The sequence below is a fragment of the Alternaria triticimaculans genome, assembly GCF_023758025.1.
Source record: "Alternaria triticimaculans strain BMP 0046 chromosome Unknown scaffold_3, whole genome shotgun sequence".
In the NCBI taxonomy this organism is placed as follows: domain Eukaryota; kingdom Fungi; phylum Ascomycota; class Dothideomycetes; order Pleosporales; family Pleosporaceae; genus Alternaria; species Alternaria triticimaculans.
Genome location: NW_026055960.1, coordinates 1,782,407 through 1,801,639, shown reverse-complemented (window position 1 = coordinate 1,801,639; position 19,233 = coordinate 1,782,407). Strand labels below are relative to the sequence as shown.

Below are 19,233 nucleotides of genomic sequence, written 5' to 3'. Positions count from 1 at the left end.
CTACCACAACCCGTATCGAAGCTCCGCGCTCTACTCTACTCTAGACCCATCTCCCCAGGCCTCACCCGCCGCCCACTTGCCCTCCACCTTTCTCTATTCTTCACCGACCACCAAGATGGCACAACCACTGGAAGATGCGTACATCACGGTGAGCAGCATGCAAGTAGTACCACGCACGCGAGCTAATCTACCTTGCAGCTTCTTATGAGCGATTCCTACCTACCAGGCGCAGTTGTTCTTGCAAACTCTCTGCGCGATGCCGGCACCACCAAGAAGCTTGCCGTGCTCGTCACGATGGAGACGCTTTCGGCTGATACCATTTCAGAGCTTAAGACGCTCTACGACTACCTGATTCCCGTCGAGCGCATACGGAATGCCAATCCTGCGAACCTCTATGTCATGGGGCGACCTGATCTGGCCTTTGCCTTCACAAAGATTGCTCTGTGGAGACAGACTCAGTTCCGCAAGCTCGTGTACCTTGACGCAGATGTGGTAGCTCTGAGGGCGTTGGATGAGTTGTTCGATATCGAGGCCTCGTTTGCTGCCGCTCCGGACATTGGCTGGCCAGATGCTTTCAACAGCGGTGTCATGGTCATCAAGCCAGACATGGGCGAGTACTGGGCACTGCAGACCATGGCAGCGACTGGTGACAGCTTCGATGGCGCAGACCAAGGCTTACTGAACCAGTACTTCGAACACCGTCCGTGGCAGCGATTGAAGTTTACCTACAACTGTACGCCAAATGCCGAGTACCAATGGGAGCCCGCATACCGCCACTACAAGCGCGACATCGCCGCGGTCCACTTTATCGGCAAAAACAAGCCCTGGATGGCCCAACATGCGGGTGGGAAGGGTGTCTATGGAGAACTGGTAGCGCGATGGTGGGCGGTGCATCAAAGGCATCTGCACAAGGCGAAGGGCCAACGAGCTGGTGAGGGAAAGAGCACTCTTGGTGACTCCATGCTTTCTTCCTCTACTCCTGCCCCTCTCGAAGCCTCCGCCGTTACGACCGAGCCTCCCATGACCGAATTTGAAGATGAGATTCAGAATATTGACCAAGGTGTGATAGAACCAACCCCCACGGTCGAACAACGCAAGTTCTCTGCGCCCGAGATGCAGTGGGACGCCACCAAGTACGCTCTTTTCACATCGAGATCACTGGGTAACAGCTGACAAGTCCAGGTTTGAGCCACCAGCGTCATCGAGACCCGAAGCTGCCAACTTCCCTACGCAAACGTATGCCTTCAGTGATAGCCGATCGCTCTTCAAGGCACCACGAGCCTATCCCGATGCGCCGCGAGACATGTGGTACCAGGTTCCAGAAACGAGGGAAGCGCCCAAGCCCATCTTCCCATGGGAGCAAGAGGCGGATAGACCTAAGCCGACGCGTGTGTTTGCCGAGGACTTGTCACCACAGCCAACCCCTCAGGTGATGTCGCCAACACATGCTTTCTCAACCACACACTTCGACGAGAGCGATAAGGTCGCTCCAGTCGCAGCCGAAAAGGTTAGAAATCTTGGTAATACTATAGCCGCGAGCTCTACTGACCAAGGCTGGCAGTCTTATCAAAACAATAGCGGCAACGCCTGGGATAATGTTCCAGGCATCGACAGCTACGTTCGTGCCATATCGGACCTGAGTGGAATACGGGGTAAGAACCAGTCGCTACAACAGACCACAGGCACGGACGACATTAGTTCGCCTATATTGGATCGCAAGCAACGCCGTGAGAGCTTAGTCCTCACCGACTTCCCGTCCGCAGTGGAGCGACCGAGTCTTCCTGTAACACCTGCGCCGGTTCGTCGTCCAATGTTCTGGGGCGAAGAGAGGAACCAAACAGGCGAGCTACCTTCTGCCACAGGAGTGCCGGATCAGACCGAATGGGTATGTTTACGATACACCTTTTCCTCTTTCAATCATGAGCTGACTTTGAACTTTTAAGAATCCGGAGGAGAAGCTTGACCAGTTACGGCGGTCATCCCTGATCGAATTCGAGCACCTGAAGAAAGACGAGCACCCAAACCCGCCAATGCGTGCACTTCCCGAGCATTCAATTGCCGGGGAGGACAAGACTGGCACTTCGTTTGGACTTGATGGAGCGAACGATCAGGGCATTCCCGGATCTTTCCCCAGCGTTGTCGAGAAAGACTTTGCTAGCAGCGACCCTGCACCAGACGTGCGACCGAGTTCCAGTGATCGCTCTTTCGCACATGGGGACGAGAGCTCTGCGCCCCAGCACTACTCTCAGCAGGACTTTTCCTCTGGCTCTTCCAGCACCTTCGGGCAGAACTTCTCAAGCTCCACATCGCAGGTGACGTCTACGGAACAGACTACCAGTCAATCTTCGCAGTCAGTCCAGGCTGGCGGCATGACTTTCACTGTCCCCATCTTCGAGGAGGGTACTTCAGCTGACGCCCAAGCCGCTGGGGATGATCTCAGTCCGACACAGAGCCGGACCTAGAACAAGATGATGAAAGAATGATGGATATCAATGTTTGCGGTACCAATTTGTCGGTTATTGACCATGGACGATCTCTTGCTGCTAACGATGGAGGATACATGTTGCGATCTCAGTTTTACCCTTTCGTCTTGATACCTGTATGTTTCGTGTCTTTCGTTCGCGAGCCTTCTAGCATTTGCATCGTCACTGCATAGCGATCTGTTGTAGCTCATTATCCATACTTGCTTGCATGGTCTGCTTCAAATTGTAAGATGTACAGATGGACTCGCTTCACTCAATGGAAATCTGACCACCTTGGATCCTACATTGACGCTAGGTCATCTAGTTTGCATGTTTTCATCGTCATGTAGGCTGCAGGCCCGTTCAGACTCTTCCTTGAATGAGCTGGAATGCCAACGATGACTGAAGACCGAGGCATGCGCGAGAATATGCAGGGAACATTTCGTGCATGCTTCCCTAGGCAAGCTCGGGCCCGCTGATCCACTCGTCGGAAGCTTGACAGGCTTGACTTGACCGACGCTGTGGTTGGCGTTCGCGCGTTTGCCCTGTGCCCTCTCAATCATGCCCCGCTTGCCCCTCCCCACCCAATTTGCCCTACGAGCACCTGCCCGATTCATCTCAGCCTGTAGACCGCGAATAAGCGCCACAGCCACTCATAGAAGCCTCTTCTGTCATCCACGAAGCTTCCACCTCTCGCCCTCACTGAGACTTGTCGCTACGCCTATCCGCTGCGACCAATACACGCCCGAAAGAATACCCAACGCCGCCTGGCCGTATCTGTACCACCCGTTCAACAAGATGGCACACCTCGACCCGTACTTCAAGCAGGTAGATGCCTTGCAGGGGAACTTTATCGAGAGGCTGAGGGAGGCGGTCGCTATTCCCAGTATCAGCTCTGAAGACCAGAGGAGACCCGATGTAGTCAAGGTACGACAGGAAGCCCCAAGAGATATGCAGTCGAGTTTTTGTTTTGGATTAAGATATTAGATGCATATCCAAATGTATGACTGACTTCAAACATAGATGGGCCACTGGTTGGCCGACCAGATCAAGGCACTCGGTGGTACTGTTGAGCTCCGCGAGCTCGGAAAGCAGCCTGGTCGCGAGCACCTTGACCTCCCACCATGCCTTCTCGGACGCTACGGAGACGACCCAAAGAAGCTCAACGTACTCGTTTACGGTCACTACGACGTGCAGCCCGCGAACAAGTCTGACGGCTGGGCGACCGACCCCTTCACCCTGAGCATCGATGACAAGGACCGCATGTACGGACGCGGTAGCACAGATGACAAGGGTCCGGTTCTTGGCTGGTTGAACGCCATCGAGGCCCACCAGAAGGCCGGTGTAGAGCTACCAGTGAACCTGGTCATGTGCTTCGAGGGCATGGAAGAGAACGGCTCAGAAGGTCTGGACGACACTATCCGTGCCGAGGCCAAGAAGTTCTTCAAGGACGTCGACGTTGTCTGTATCTCGGACAACTACTGGCTAGGGACTGAGAAGCCATGCTTGACATATGGTGTCCGCGGCTGCAACTACTACCAAGTTGAAGTTTCCGGCCCTGGTCAAGATCTACACTCCGGTGTCTACGGTGGAATGACACACGAGCCCATGACCGACTTGGTTCGCATCATGAACTCGTTCGTCGACCCCGACGGCAAGATCCTCATCAAAGGCGTCGACGATCTCGTCGCTCCTCTTACTGACGAGGAAGCCGCGCTTTACCCACCCATCGCCTTCACCATGGACGGTCTGAGGGAATCACTAGGTGGTGCAGTAACGATCCACGACAGCAAGGAGGAAGCGCTGAAGCACAAGATGCGATACCCTTCGTTATCCCTCCACGGTATTGAGGGTGCTTTCTACTCTGAGGGAGCAAAGACCGTTATCCCAGCAAAGGTTATTGGAAAGTTCTCCATCCGCACAGTACCCAACATGGAGATTGACCCAGTCACCAAGCTGGTTGAGAAGCACGTCAATGACGAGTTCGCTAAGCTGAAGTCGAAGAACACGATGAAGTTCAGCGTGGTACACTGCGGAAAGTGGTGGGTCGAGGACCCCAACCACCCCAACTACACTGCTGCTGCCAAGGCTGTCGAGCGTGTCTTTGGTGTAAAGCCAGACATGACTCGGGAAGGTGGTAGCATTCCTGTCACATTGACCTTCCAGGAAGAGCTTGGCAAGAACGTCCTGTTGCTGCCAATGGGCAGCTCAACTGACGCTGCTCACTCGATCAACGAGAAGCTGGACAAGAGGAACTACATTGAGGGCACCAAGCTGCTAGGAGCCTACTTGCACTACGTTGCAGGAGAGATGAAGCGCGAGTAGAATGCCGCACTATGAGTAACATCGTCGGTCTTGTTCCCGTAAATACTTAGATGGTTTGCTACCTACAAGAAATAAATACCCATTCCGCAGTGTGCTTCTCGGTCGACCCCGGCTCGATGACGTGACAGGCTCATATCGTGCATTTCCATCGATCTCTTAGGATTATGATAAGTCGCACAACGTTAAAATGCTGTCATGCACACTGTACCCTGATTATGTGCCGGCGGTAGTCTGGGGGTGGAAGATGGGATCCCGCCCAGCTTTGACCACCCCGGCGCGGAACAACTAAAAAAGTTCGGCATCGCTCCACCAGGAACGGCCAGCACCGTGCCAACGCGTGCACCACAGCAGGCACGCCAACCCACACACCCAATTCCACAATGTCAACATGTAAATCCCTCCTCCGAGCCTGTCCCTCGCAACGGACCACGCCGTCGCTCCTGCCCCTCACGCAATGCCGCTTCGAATCCACAACCCGGCGACACAGAAAACTGCTCGCACTCCCCGAAGCCCCATCCTACACACCCGACCGCTCTGCGCCCACACTGGTCTTCAATCCGCCGTCCTCGGCGCCAAACGTCTACCACACCCCGCTCAAGTTCCTGCCCAAGGAAGATAAGCGGAGAACGTTATACGCAGCCGCCCAACAATACGCAACCAAACTGGCGCACACACGCCAATCCTCACCCATTGCCGCACCCGGCACACCGCTCAGCACAGAAGGTTTCTTGCCCCCGCGCCCTTCAGCATCCCTGCCTGCGCCGCTCCGGAAGCCGTACGAGAAGACGTATCATCTCAACGAAGCGGACATTGCCGAGATCAGAAGACTGAGGAGTGCGGACCCGGATACGTGGACTAGAGTCAAGCTGGCGGAGAAGTTTGGCTGTAGTCAATTCTTTGTGGGCATGGTGGCTAAGAACGAGGCCAAGGCGGAGAGGGTGGAGAAGGAACATGAGGCTGCGAGGAGGAAGTGGGGCACAAGGAGACGGGAGGCTAGGGAAGATCGGGGGAGGAGGAAGGTGCTTTGGGGGAGGGACGCTTAGATGCATGTTGTTTCTGGGGCTGTTTGGGTGGCTCTTGTATGATCTTGGCTTAGATGGCGCGGAGCCTGGGTGGCTTGGGATACGGAAACAATGTTGATATGGTATACGATATGTGTAAAGAGCAAAGGAATATTTGTAGTCTGGTATATCATACTACCGATCTGAAACACATGCTGATCAGAGCTGTTTTTGAATCATGTTCTAAAGGGTATCGTCCCAAGCCGTTGCAAACGCCAGACTGCTTCATGAAATACCATGCATCACCTTGCACCATCCCTTTCCATCTCAATCCCCTTCCCTACCCTGAAAACAAATCCCTCGCCGTCCCTCGCACCCACACCAACCCTCCAGCACTCAAACCGGCCTCGACTAACCACCTCCCACCGTTGCACTCTCTCCTTCTCAGCATCTTCTACACTAATCGCCGGAGCAAATTTGAGTACATCCACTCGGCGAACTGCCAACCGCGTAACAGGGGTACCCTGAGGCCACGCTGTAGGCAACGACGGCCGGTACGATGACAGCGTGGTAGATTGCGATGTCAGTATTGTAGCGCATGAGAGTAGCTTGCCCAGCTTCGCAACGCGGGTGGTAAGCTGTGTGGATGCCGTCGCGAGGGTATTCGAGGAGCTAGATACGGTAGTACCGGTATTCCGTATCGACCAGACGAACACATCGATGTCTTCGAGAATGATGGAGTGGATACGACGGTGCATACTCTTGTGTTGAGGATGATCATTGAGAAGGTATTCTGGTAGCGAATCGAGAGTCGCTAGGACAGAGGACCAGGACTGTGGGCGGAAGATGTGGAGATGTGGTAGTGCAGTTCTGATTACGGATTTCATGTCGGCTTTGAGGACGTCGTTGATTTCCTTTTCCGCGGTGACAAGGCTGGTTTTGAGAAGGGTGAACATGACTTCTACTAGTCGGGGGATGCTGAAGTGGTGCATTGGGTCGAAGAGTATGACGGCTGCTTCTTGGCCAACGAGAGGGGTGGAAGAGAAGCTGGAAGGGAGGATGGCGTGGGCGATGATGAGGTAGACGAGGGAGGTCTTTCCGGCTCCCGAGGCGTGATAGGTTGGCGGTGGAGAGATGATTTCGAGGATTGGTGAAGATAAGTTTAGCATTAGGCGGTCGATTTCTGGTATGTTGAAATAAGAGGGTTGGGCGGTGTTTGCGTTGTTGGCTCTGTTGGATGCGTATCAATTTGTGAGTTGCGAGACTAAAAATTGAGAGACAAGATTATGTGAGTTGTAAAGAATAAACGTACATTCCATCTTCCTGCACCATAAACTCACGTAGAGACTTGAAAAGCTGCATTTTCGTTAACATTACCCATCTCGCGCATCGAGCTTGTGTCGATATGACATACCGAGCTCAGGTCCTCTACCTCAACTTCCATCAATAATTTCTCCCCCAACCTCCTCGCCCCATCACCGTTCATTTCCATCTCCCATGCAGATCACCCCTTGATCTTCTCCAGTCCTTTCCAAACACAACCCGACTCTTTTGATATCTCTTCCTTCGCGCAATGGCGCCACCGATCTCCACAATCCCGGTGACTGACTTGGAAGCTTCGATCAACACTCTGTCGTCAGGAAAACGACGGAATCCACCGGTCGACCTGAGCGACTGCGCGCTAAAGGAACTCGTGCAGTATAAATGCAACGTAGAGGCGCCGAAGAAGAAGGGCGCTGCGCCGCAAATTATATGCGAGCCGCTGGTTCACTTGTTAAGAAAGTGAGTGTTGGTGGAGTGAGGTGGAAGGCACGAGGTCTTGGCATTGTGACCAGGAACTGGGAGTTGGTGTTATCAAGCTGAGCGCATGGCTAATGAGATTATAGGTGTTCAGGAGGTTTGACTGTGGAGACTACGGCGTGGGAGGAGTGGAAGGCGAAACAGGAAGGTGCGATGGTTGAGCGATGAGATCAGGTCACGACTCAAGGCCCTACACAACATCACACGTGAGGTGGTTGTCTACACAGGAGAGATGATTGTTATACATGTATTTTTAACTATAAGATCTTGCTAAGGATTCCACGAGTAAATCCAATCTAGATATGAACTCGATGGGATGAATAATGAGTTCGCATTGACCAAACTTTGTGTAGCCTTCAGCTACGCTGTGTAGGAGAGCGAGTAGACTATAACTATAGTACAACTTGCAACGAAAAAAATAGACAATCAACGCCGCCTTAATGCCTAAAACGTATCTCGAAGCCCCGCGGCCGAAATGCAGATACCCAAACGCCTCGCTATCAAAATGCTGTAAAACGACTTTTCTGAAGGTGTCGCCGCCATTGACCGGCTGTGACGAACTATGAGACGCCCGTCGCGGATTTTCTCCAGTACTTTTGGTCGTAGTTGACGTGCACGCCTTCTTCCAGATTGACATTACGATCGGCGGTGGGCTGCCGTATTGGAGCGTCTTGATGCGTGTTGTAGTCATCGTCGTCTTCGTCCATTTGAGCTTGCCGCCGCTCTTCTTCCTTCTCTCGCTGGTTCTCTTCGTCTAGCAGGTCTGTCATGGCGGCTTGCCACAGTTGGTCGCTCTCTTTCATGCGCCTACTGCGCTTCCGCTTGCCAACATTTTGCTTCTGCACGCCTGCCTTTTGCGCCGCCATGAGTTTTCGCAGACTCTGCTCGGCAAGAATGCCCTCTTCTGTCGCCTTCTCCCTGATTTTGCGCGGGTCATTTTCGCGTTTGGTGAAGACGGGCGTCGCTGTGTATGTGTGTTTCGACGGGAATCCAGGGAAGTGTTTTGGTATGTATGGACGCGTTTCTTTGTCCGCCTTGCCGGAGAGTCCAGGACCTAGCAATGACTCGGTGTCGGGCGGAGGAGCTTCTGGAGGCGCGGGTGGTGCAAAGTAGGGCTGTAAGACAGACGGCGGAATCTCGCCTGTATCGAAATGTTGTTCGAGGGGCGCAGAGCCGCGTAGGCCAGCGGATGTGAGGGCGTAGATCCAGTCGTGTGCGACCGTTTCGGTGCGTCGCGAGCTGATCATAGACGTGCGTACTTGTGTTAAAAAGTTGGTCATGTCTGTGACGGGTCAGTCTGGAAAACTGCAGTGGGCACTCGCGGCCAGTCTCTGTCGCAAGGTGAAGCCATACAGGAATCAACCAGCGCCCGGAACTCCTCCAACGCGTCCGGACGCGCGCTCTCGAAACCGATGCCTTTACATTGGATGGCTATTGCGCGCCGCAGCTGCTGGTCGAAAAAGTCTTTGCTCTCTCCAAAGACATCGTGCTCCGCGCTGATGGGGTCGGCAATGTGCTGGACCGGCTGCGTGTGGTGCAGCGCCCGTACAACTTGTCGCTTCTTGGGGTGCGGCTCTCCGTACGTCGGCGCATGTTCCGCATCATGTGCCCGCTTCATGCCTGCGATTGCGCCCTCGCTGCTGGCGCTGGGGGATAGTATGATGCCTGGCATATGCTGCTCGTTGTCGCGGGTCCGGTGGGAGGGTACGCCGTGGGAGGAGGTTGCGCACGCGATGGTGGTTCCGGGGACGTCTCTATCGGTGGGTAAGGGCGCAGACGGAAGTGAGAGGGCGCATCGGTTGCGAAAGGGTGCCCTCGCGATGGGAGCGGACGTGCAGGCGCGTATTGTTTCTTATTCGATGGTATTGTTCCTTTCACCTGCCTGTTGCCGTTGTTCTTCAGTTGGGTCGGGAGCTTCCAAGGCGCGGGACGCTAGGACGCCTGCCTTACGTCAGCAACACTGCGTTCTCCCGTCGAACCACCACACCTTCACAGAGCCGCCGACGACATCCACCAGCTCCCGCAAACCGCACCCGCGCCCCAAAACTCTCCGCTCTCCCGAACCCAACTTCGCAATGGCTGTCAAACCGATTACCGGCGTAGGTGCTGCCATTGAGTGCCGTGGGCCGTAGTGCGCTGGACGCTAATGACTGGACTGCAGATGCTCCGACGACAGGTCGTGCTCGACCTCTCTGTCGCTATGGGTGCGTAGGAATCGGGCAGTGCATGTCTGCTATTTTCGGGGCTCAAAGAGCTCTGTAGCAATGCGCGCGTCAGCTTTGGACATTGGCTAACAGCAGTCACAGGTCTTGGCCTCACTGCCGGCTACGGCTGGTGGTACGGTACGTGAATCAGTCACAGGCGATGCGACTGCGCTTTCTATCTTCGGAAGTCTTTATTGCACCCATACTTACTATCCAAGGCTACCACGTCCCTGCCGTCCGTCACCGCGACGCCTTCTACCAGAAGCTCGAAGACGAGCGCGCATCGTCTCTCGGCCAGAAATAAGCGACTGCCCTTCGCGAATCGACATCTCCTTTGTATCGACAGGTCACGAAAGCATAGAATGGGCATAGCTGGGGATCAGATGTATCATAGGTGGGGGGATCTCTCGACAGCAAGCCAAATCAGACTCCGTCAAACGACCCCACGTATGCGTCCTCACGTGTAATGTGCTTTGTGACTACGGCTATCCATACAAATACCCAGTCCCGTCGCTCTTAAGCACTGCTACTTGTTTGTGAAATGACGGCTCCACGCGCTCACAGTCGTCGACATGATTGCTCGAACATGTGATACTTACGCAGGCCGCTTCATTGGACTTGGGTGTCCTGCACGTCAGAAAATGGCCGTAAAGTTTAGGCTTTTCCAGAATACGATGTGATCCGCATTTACCCATGCCTAACACGAGTCTGATAAACTTGCAGAAGGTTATCGGGCGGGCTTGAACTTCGTTATATGCCTAAGGTTTACAACCCATCGAAAGGCGTTGTTCGTCGGATCCGCGGCGGCATCATTTCGCTCCTTCCACGTGAAGCCTTCACATCGTGGCAGGTAAGGCGGTCTTGAACAATCATCTAGAGTGAATGCGCAGTCTCAGGGGCATATAGAAAGGGGGCCATCGAGCGTTCTCATGTATTCCTGAGGCATCGAGGAGACGTGCAGAGTGATGACAAGGCTGTTGATTTGGGTCAAGTACGTGACGATGAAGATCATCCCGATATCGAATTGGGTGCACCCCATTCAAGGGAAAAGCTGAACACGTATCTTCGCAGTACAATTACCAAAGAGAAAGCTAAGAAGTCTGCATTGCCTTAACAAGCTACAGCCTCAAGATCTCAAGGCAAAGTAGACTTCAGGGCCTTTGTCCGGTTTTCCCCTTGAAGGGGTGTGGGTGCGCTGTCTTCTCAGAGCAACTGTTGCGCAGGGATGATAACAAAAAAATAAACATAGACGGTCGTTCGCGATCGATGGACGTGAGCTGAGGGTAAGCGCACGGACTCATCGTGAGAGTTGCTCCGCTCTTGGAGTGTGGTTGCGAGCATCCACATAGCCCGAAGATACCATTCTGTTCATGTGCTTCACGGAATTCCGCCAGTCGCAAAGACTGTGTAGAATGCCCCGAAGCAGTAAAGAAAGACACCTGGCCGTGTTTAAGTTCGATGCAATTCCGATGCATCGATGATGGTGGTTACAAGTCGTCTCACTAAGCGTGCACGAAACTGTTGATAGGCCGTTGTGACGCATCAGGCCAATGACGGAACGCTGTGGATCACGAGGCGCGACGCGACACGTTGTATGCTAGATTGTTTCTTCATCACGAACGCAAGAAATGGACGCAAGAAAGGCCGAAGTTGAACTGCAAGACAAAGCAGCGGTGGGGGGAGCAGAAACGTGTCAAACGCTGGATGCTATTGGCTGGCGTCCAGCTTCATTGTTCCCTGGCGATCATGCCCAATCCATGGGACTGACATGGGACTGCAGGGGGGCTTTCCGCCAAGGATCGACGCGAACCAGAGACGGAAGGGGCAGTGGCGGAGCAAGCGAGACTTGTGTGAGAGGAGGTGGCCTCTTGTATGGGTAGGTGATGGACAGGCAGCTCTAGATGCGGAGATGTCAAGAAAAAGCAGTGTCAGGGATGGAGGGCGTATGAGGGAGGGCAAGGTGACTGCTTTGACAGCGGCGTTGTTGGTTCGGAACGGGGTGGAGGCCCATAGTCCTGTGCCATAGCGTCCGGCGCTTTAGTGCGAGATGTGGATAACTAGTCCTTCACCATCTTTTAGGGCAACGGGTGGCCGATCACCAGCGACCTGGAGGACGAGTACGAGGACGACAACTTTGACAGCTCTCAGTGGCGATGGTATATGGAGGCTTCTATACTCATCTTGATATTCATATACATGGGGAATGAGGAATTGTGCGATTGGCAGCTTGCACCCATGGGGCTGCCATGTGTCCTTGATAGGGAAAATGGACGAGATGATTTGAATTGAAGGCGTTATTGCCCTGATCACCGCCTGGCGCAGATGACAGCTAAAGCGGCTAGTGAGCGATGGTAGTGGAAAAAGCAGCGGAACCCTCGCAGGGCATCAGGCAGATGGCATGGCGCCATCTAAGCCACAGGGCTTCCTGACGTTTGGGATGAAACCGAGCAGTCGTCGATACGCACACCAGGCGCTGCATTGTAGAGCTGCCACAGTGCTCAAACACAACACAGAGCAAGACGACGAACGACTGCAAGATGAAAGCGACGCTTAGACCGGCCGAGCGGGGAGGAGGGAAGACGAGCAGAGCACATGGTTCGTCCTGCCACCAGAAGTGCGGAAGATTTGGCGGGTCCCAGCCAAGCGCTAGTGCCGTTCATTCGACGAACCTGTGAGACCTAGTCGTCGACAGAGATGGGGGGCGCAACAGGCACCCGCTGGATCCGTCGCCGGCCGTGGTAGCAACTTGATATACATGAATCAGATATGCAGCACGTCGTCAGCACAGCAAGTCGTCGTGCGCATGCCTCGACAGCTGTTCCTTTGCACTGGGGGCATGACCCAGGCGGACCGGGGCAGGAGCGTTAGAGGGCCTACCAATTGCAGGCTAGCGGATAATCCCTGCAGTTTGGACGAGGTAGGTGCGACGGGCGCGATTGCTGCACCTGGGCTGCGACGCACGCCCATTCTGTCGCCTTTCGCAATCTTCCTCGCTCACCCACCCACCAAACACGTCTGCCTTTGCATCTTAGTATTTCCTGTTGCGACGACATCTTCACTGCGATAGCTGTATCCTGTTCCCATGGACACGTCGTCCTGAGCCCTGCATCTGCATCATTTAGGCGCCGTCGTTTGGGTCCACGGGTGCTGCGCTAACCTTGCGCCCTGTCCGCAAGTGTCGATCAGTCTCGAGCCGCAGCTGGCGTCGTCCTCTCGAGCCTCCGCCTTTCACTCACCTAAGCACCTAAGCCTCACTCCAAGTGAGCAGCTGTGGCCCTGCCTTCCCTCGCATCTTGCCCATAGAGCCGCAGGCCCAGCTCTCTTCCACGACACCCGACACGTTTTCCTCCGTGGCCGCTTCCATCTTCTCCCACGTCACCGCTGCCCTCGCCGTTGCCGTTACCGTCACCGCCCCCATCCCAGGTCTCACCAAGTCGTCTACTCGGCACCAGACACGACGCCTCGACGCCGGAGTCGTCCCACCGCCCGCCGCGCACCTGAAACTCTCGGCCTGCATGAGTGCTGCTGTTCACTGCACATCCGCGGCACTGCACCGCTGCCTGTATCTTGCGCACCTCCGCCAGCCTGCGACATAGCGCGCCCGTGGCCGTTCGCGCTCCACCACCATGAACAACCCCAACATGCAACAGAACGGCATGCAACAGAACCGGGCCACCGCGGGACTCCACCACTTTATCCAGCACTATCGCGTGCAGCAGCAACAAGGCAAGATCCCAAATGGCTGGCAGCAGGGTACGCAGCCGGAAGAGCGCGGTCAGCTGGCCCTCCAGTTCTTCACTCAGTACCGCCTGCTCAAGCCTGAAATCGCCGAGGTCGAGTCTATGCGCGCCGCCCTCCAGTTCGAGACGCAGACCTTCATGTCTTCTTCGACAAAGGACCAATACGTCTCCAACATCAAGCAAAAGCTCATCGTCATGACGACTGCGCGCCAGCAACAATTACAACAACGCATGCAAGGCGGCGTTCCCAACAACATGAACAACCCGATGAACGGCATGAATCCCGCCCAGATGAACCAGATGAACATGATGAATCAGATGAGTCAGCAAGGCGCCAGGCCCGGAGGCCCCCAGTTCAACCCGGCCTTTCCGAATGCCCAACTTCAACGGCCCATGCAAGTTTCACCAGTGCCCATGTCACAAGGGCAGTCTTCTATGGGTGTTAATGGGGCCAACCCCGCCAACATGCCCCAACAGGGACAAAACAACCAGCAACCGAACATGCAACCCAACCAGCCCACACAGAATCGTCAGGACCAACTGATCATCAACCAGTTCGCTAAAAAGCTCATGGATACTTGTAAAGAGGAGGTTCGGCTCAAATTCGAAGCTGATATTCGCGCATGGCCCGAGGATAAGAAGCAGCAGCTGCTCGCTCAGGGTATCAACCCTCTCTTCCTCCGTTTCCGACAACACGCCGACATGCTTTACAGAAGGGGCGCCCTCAACCAGCAGGGAGCTGCGCAAAATGCCGGCGCCATGCAGGGAGCTGCTCAGCCGAACCGGATGCAGGCCCAGCAGATGGGCATGAATCCACGTCAGCCTAACCAAGAGTTTGACTTCACTGAGATAGCAAATCGGCAAATGGAAGCTATGCGCAGTCAGGACCAGGGCAACACAGTAGTGCCTGCAAGCAACAACCAGAATAACGGCGGTCAGATGGGCGGCTTCCAGGGCCAAAACGCACAACAAAATGCATCACAAAATGCCATGGCACAGCGCCAGGCTGCTGAGGCATTTCACCGCCAGCAACAGGCACAGCAGGCGCAACAAGCGCAAGCACAAGCTCAGGCCCAGGCTCAAGTTCAGGCTCAGGCTCAGGCGCGGTTGGAGCAACAACGGCAGCAACAGGCGGCGCAAGCACGCAACCAGCAGAACCAGATGCTCCAAGGCCAAATGGGCGGTCTGAACATGCCCCAGGGTTCTCAGGCCAGCCCCGCCATGCCTATGCTCAACCGGCCGATGGCTCCACCGGGACAGGCAGGACCTCCTGGTACACCGCAACAGCAACGGCCCCCTCAAGCTCACGTTCCCATCATGACGCCTCAACCCGGACAGACTGACCCCAACCTGTCCGAGCTTATGCGACAAGCGCAACAAAGAGCTGCCGCCGTGCAGCAGGCCAACCAGCAACCGCTGACTGATCAGGTTCGCATGAACATGATGCCGGCCGACCTAGACCCGAACGTCAAGCAGCAACTGCTCAAGGTTCCGGAGCCTCAGTTCCGCGTAATACTACAGAGCTACATGATGAATCTTCGTCGCAATGGCGGAATTCAAAATGGGGCCTTCCCCCCGGGTCAACCCAATGCTGGGCAGCAAAACTTGCCTTTCAATCAACAACCGCAACAGCAGATGCCGCCTAATATGGGCGGTCCCATGATGAACCCCAACATGCAGCAAGGCATAAATCGTGGCTTGAACCTTACGCAGCCACAACCTGGGGCTGGACCACAGCCTCCTATGGGAGCACAGCGTGCGCCAATGCAGTCTCAGCAGCAACGCTTACAGGCGGCCTCCAACTTGCTACGAGCCAATCCTGGCATCATACATGCTACTGACCCCAAGCCATTTCCTCCGAACGTTTTGAACAATTCCATCCGTAACAGTCTTCCTCCGGATGTTAGAACATGGCAGCAACTGAAGCTGTGGGCTGGCCAAAACCCCGCTCTCGTTCCGGGTGTCGACAGCCAGAAGCTGCTCATGCTACAGGTTCTTCACTTCCAAGATATGGTACGGAACTCTAACCAAAATGGACCGGGTCCTAATGGCACACCACAGCCTGGCCATGGCATTGCCCCGCCGGCGCAAGGAAATCCTAATCAAGGTCTTCTGAGGAATCCCCCACAACAACCGAACATGCAAAACATGCTCCAGGTCACCCCTCAAGAATTGGCACAATTCCGGGCAAGAATGGCAGGCCAGCCACAAGCCAACATGCCAGACGAGCAACTACGAGGTCTGATGATGTCCATAAAGATGAAGAATCTTCAGCATCAGCGGCAGCAACAGGCGCAGCAACATTTGATGCAGCAGCAACAAGCCCAACGCGGTCAGGCGCAACCGCCTGCGAACATCGCAGTTCAGCAGCAGCAAAACAACCGTCCACCGACTGTACAACCTCCAGCACAACCAACCCCTCAGCCCAAACCAGCGGCCAGACCTCCTCCACCACAATCGCAGCCCATGCAACCACAGCTATCCAACAACAACAACAACAACAATGTGAACAAGGGCACAAAGCGACCCAACGAGGACACTGCCGAGTCAGGTGCAGATGCCGCGCCACAGGCCACCGCGATGGCTTCGACGAAGTCTCAACCCGGGCTCAATCTTACTCATGAGCAAATGTCGAAACTTACCCCGGCCCAGCATGCTCAGTACAAGGCACAGTTACTGAAGGCTCAAGATGCCTCCAACAACAAGATGCAGCAACAACGGGGTGGTGTCGTCAACCATGAAGAACTCCGACAAAGGATGGCAGACCCAGCGAGGACCCGGCAATTCAAGCAGCTGATGGACGAAGTAGAAAAGAGTATCCCCGCCAGACCGCCAGTACAGCTGCCGCAGCAGATGCGAATACCACTACAGCGATCGTTTAAAGAACAACTCAGCCGACTAAAACAGGTGGATCAGGCTCTACGCATTTTCCACGCTTCGTACGATTCCTCTGAGCCCGAGCAAGTTATCCGCCAAATCATGACATCTCGCGTGCTGCTGTACCAGCAGATCGACCTGTCAGATGGCACTCTTCGCCCTCAAGTCACGCTCACTATTGAAGAGTTCAAGAACCATATGGGCGCAACACTCAAGTTCGTCAACAAGATTATGGAAAAGGTCAAGCAGCAAACAGCTGGTCAGCAGCCGCAGCCGCAGCTCCAGGGTGGTTCGAATGCCCCGCCCGCTCAACTTAATGCCGCAAATCTGAAAATCGTAGAACAACAAAACCGCAGCCAGAAGCCGCCTTCTGCCCCTACCACCGACCGACCACCATTCGCCATCGGAGCTGACTCAGGCCACGGAGCGGCACACTACTTCGAGGGAGCGAGACCAGTCACGAATCTGGTGTTGCCGGAGAAGAAGCGCGCAAAGCTTGAGGGTAGCCAATCATCTACTCCTGGTGCGAGAGCGTCTCCTCGAATCGGTTCAGGTACAGGTAACTCGCCTGAACTCAGAAGACAACCGCCCCCTGAGAAGCAAATGCCACAACGACCGACTTTCCGATGTAACGATGCGAGTTGTGAATTCTCTGTAAGGGGCTTTGATACCCAGGGTGAACTAGAGGCGCACAGTCAGATACATGTCAAGGTCGAGAACCCGATGCAATTTGCTCTCGACTCCATGGCGGATTACTTGGATATTGACCAGAAGACTGGCGAAGCTAAGGTCGACCAAAACGCTGCCAAACGCGCGTCGAAGCCCGCGCCGGCTGCCCCACGAGCAACTCAACAGGCTGTTAAGCCGGAGCAGACCCCCGGCGCTTCGAACAATGCTGCCACTCCAGTTGCACAACAGCCGGCAACTACGGCGATGGCGCGGGTGCCAACGCAAACGGGCGTCAAGGACTCACCGTCGTCGAACCTGCTCAAGACACCCCAGGCGATGACCAAGGTGGCTACACCTGGCTCGGGTGCCCGCGGCAAACCCACACCGGCCAGCATCCCCAAATCTGTACCCAAGGAGCAGCAAGCAACAGCTCCGGAGCCCGTGGTTCAAGACGAAGAGCAGACGCCGCAGCAGCCCATGCTCCCAATGTCTCTTCTTGACTATTCCTACGAAGATACCTTTGCCGCTCTCGATGCGAACGGGCCTTTCACAGTCTTCGATCTCAAGGACGAAGATAACACGTGGGCACTCCGCTCCCGGCCCGCTTCACCATCCGCCACGCCCGAGTCATCTAACAAAGACACGCCTTCCACACGACAGTCTGACATCTCCGAGAACGACAATCTCGTTATCAATATCGATCTCAAGGATGCCGACATGCCTGATGCATGGCACATCACCATGGCTGGTGATGTCCTCCCAATGGATATGCAACTCTCTGAAGACCTGCAGAATCTGGGCGTTGTTCTTCCTCCCATGGATAGCGAAGACATGATGTTATTCCCTGACTATGGTCCAGGGACTATGATGGATCTCGACATGCTCGAGAAGACCATGGACAGCATGGGTGGAACACTTGATCCATCCATGCTTTGAGCCTCATTCTTACAACCTTTTTGGAATCCTGTTCCTTTCCTGACGCGTACTTACGCGTCTATTCTTTCTCATCTTTTTGCCTTCGGGCGCTGTTATGTATCTGCCATGTACCATGATTTCACTCGCTTTCTGTTTATACTGCGTCACTTTGCACGGTGTTCGGATTGATTACGGCCTAATAAACATGTATGAGCAAAGCTTATTGATTGGTATGGGGTCAAGGCGCTTTTCATGTTGCAATGGGAAAAGCGGTATCTCTACAGCATTGGGTTGACTTTTGTAACTGGGTCTCGTGTTTGTATTACTGTTTTCTGGTGTGGATATTATACCCCGTATCTTCCTGTCGCTTCCGGCTTCTGCGGTGCAGGGGAAGCAGTGTCTTGAATCTCTATCATTGTTCGTCTTTGTAACGAGTGTTGTGTGTTGATGTTTTGCAGTGAGACGACATGTTTCTGAATCAAAGCCGTGCGAAACGTTGGACAGGGTAGACCATCATCGTGCCTTTCCCAGGCCATGTTAATTACCTCGCAGCAATCTCAAGCTGCGGGTACACTACAGCCAAACTCTGTGACGTAGCGCAATCTTACAAACGCCATGAATGCTCACGATTGTTCTCGAACACGCTGCGTTGTCAAAGGCCCGCCTGGAAGCACGTGTACCACGGTATACCCAAGAGCTGAACATCGTGGGTGCGGGGTTCATTACACCCTTCTCCGCGCGACCTCCCTACACGACCCCGCCAAGCATCCGCTGGTACACATGACGGCCACCCCATCATACTCACGTAGCTATCTATCTAGGCTGCTCGGAACGAGGGCACAACGAAAAGGTCGGCGAAGACCCCTTTGCGCCGCGCAAACCATGGTACGCATGTAAAGATAACGTTTGGTTCGACATGACATGATGCAAGGCGCGTGTCATGGGCAGGACCGAGCCTAACAATTGTGTGCAGCTGCAGCCCGTATCCATGGTAGTGACAAGAATTAGTGTTTCGGCGAAACAAAGGGAATTCCCAACGACGTGTTCCCTTCAAATTTGCCTCTCCCAACATCAAGATCTGCAATTACATGTACAGTGGCGTGCTAAGCCCGAGTATGATGCGAAAGTTGCGAAGGAGAAAAAAAAAAGAATGGATGGAGAAGAAAAACTCTCGTGGTAGTAATGACGTTTGCGCCTCGCCTCCGGGATACCCGCTTCCCTTGCCCTGCCTGGGATTGCT

General features: G+C 54.6%; 5 protein-coding genes across 5 annotated transcripts; 4 read left to right on the top strand and 1 right to left on the bottom strand.

Moving 5' to 3' along the window:
• Window positions 1-115: 115 nt before the first annotated feature.
• J4E78_003289 (uncharacterized protein) lies at window positions 116-2,462 on the top strand (the record flags this gene model as incomplete). The annotated part of the gene is made up of 4 exons (XM_049363929.1): window positions 116-148; window positions 199-1,133; window positions 1,183-1,885; window positions 1,944-2,462. 4 exons carry the CDS (start codon window positions 116-118, stop codon window positions 2,460-2,462), a joined length of 2,190 nt encoding a protein of 729 aa, XP_049224594.1.
• Window positions 2,463-3,260: 798 nt separating this feature from the next.
• On the top strand, window positions 3,261-4,787 carry DUG1 (Cys-Gly metallodipeptidase; the record flags this gene model as incomplete). The annotated part of the gene is made up of 2 exons (XM_049363928.1): window positions 3,261-3,389; window positions 3,486-4,787. The coding sequence occupies 2 exons, from the start codon at window positions 3,261-3,263 to the stop codon at window positions 4,785-4,787; spliced, it is 1,431 nt and encodes a 476-aa protein (XP_049224593.1).
• A 380-nt stretch (window positions 4,788-5,167) lies between these two features.
• Window positions 5,168-5,830, top strand: J4E78_003287 (uncharacterized protein; the record flags this gene model as incomplete). The annotated part of the gene is made up of 1 exon (XM_049363927.1): window positions 5,168-5,830. The coding sequence occupies one exon, from the start codon at window positions 5,168-5,170 to the stop codon at window positions 5,828-5,830; it is 663 nt and encodes a 220-aa protein (XP_049224592.1).
• Window positions 5,831-6,090: 260 nt separating this feature from the next.
• On the bottom strand, window positions 6,091-6,957 carry J4E78_003286 (uncharacterized protein; the record flags this gene model as incomplete). The annotated part of the gene is made up of 1 exon (XM_049363926.1): window positions 6,091-6,957. One exon carries the CDS (start codon window positions 6,955-6,957, stop codon window positions 6,091-6,093), a length of 867 nt encoding a protein of 288 aa, XP_049224591.1.
• Window positions 6,958-13,418: 6,461 nt separating this feature from the next.
• Window positions 13,419-18,014, top strand: J4E78_003285 (uncharacterized protein; the record flags this gene model as incomplete). The annotated part of the gene is made up of 1 exon (XM_049363925.1): window positions 13,419-18,014. The coding sequence occupies one exon, from the start codon at window positions 13,419-13,421 to the stop codon at window positions 18,012-18,014; it is 4,596 nt and encodes a 1,531-aa protein (XP_049224590.1).
• Window positions 18,015-19,233: the final 1,219 nt, after the last annotated feature.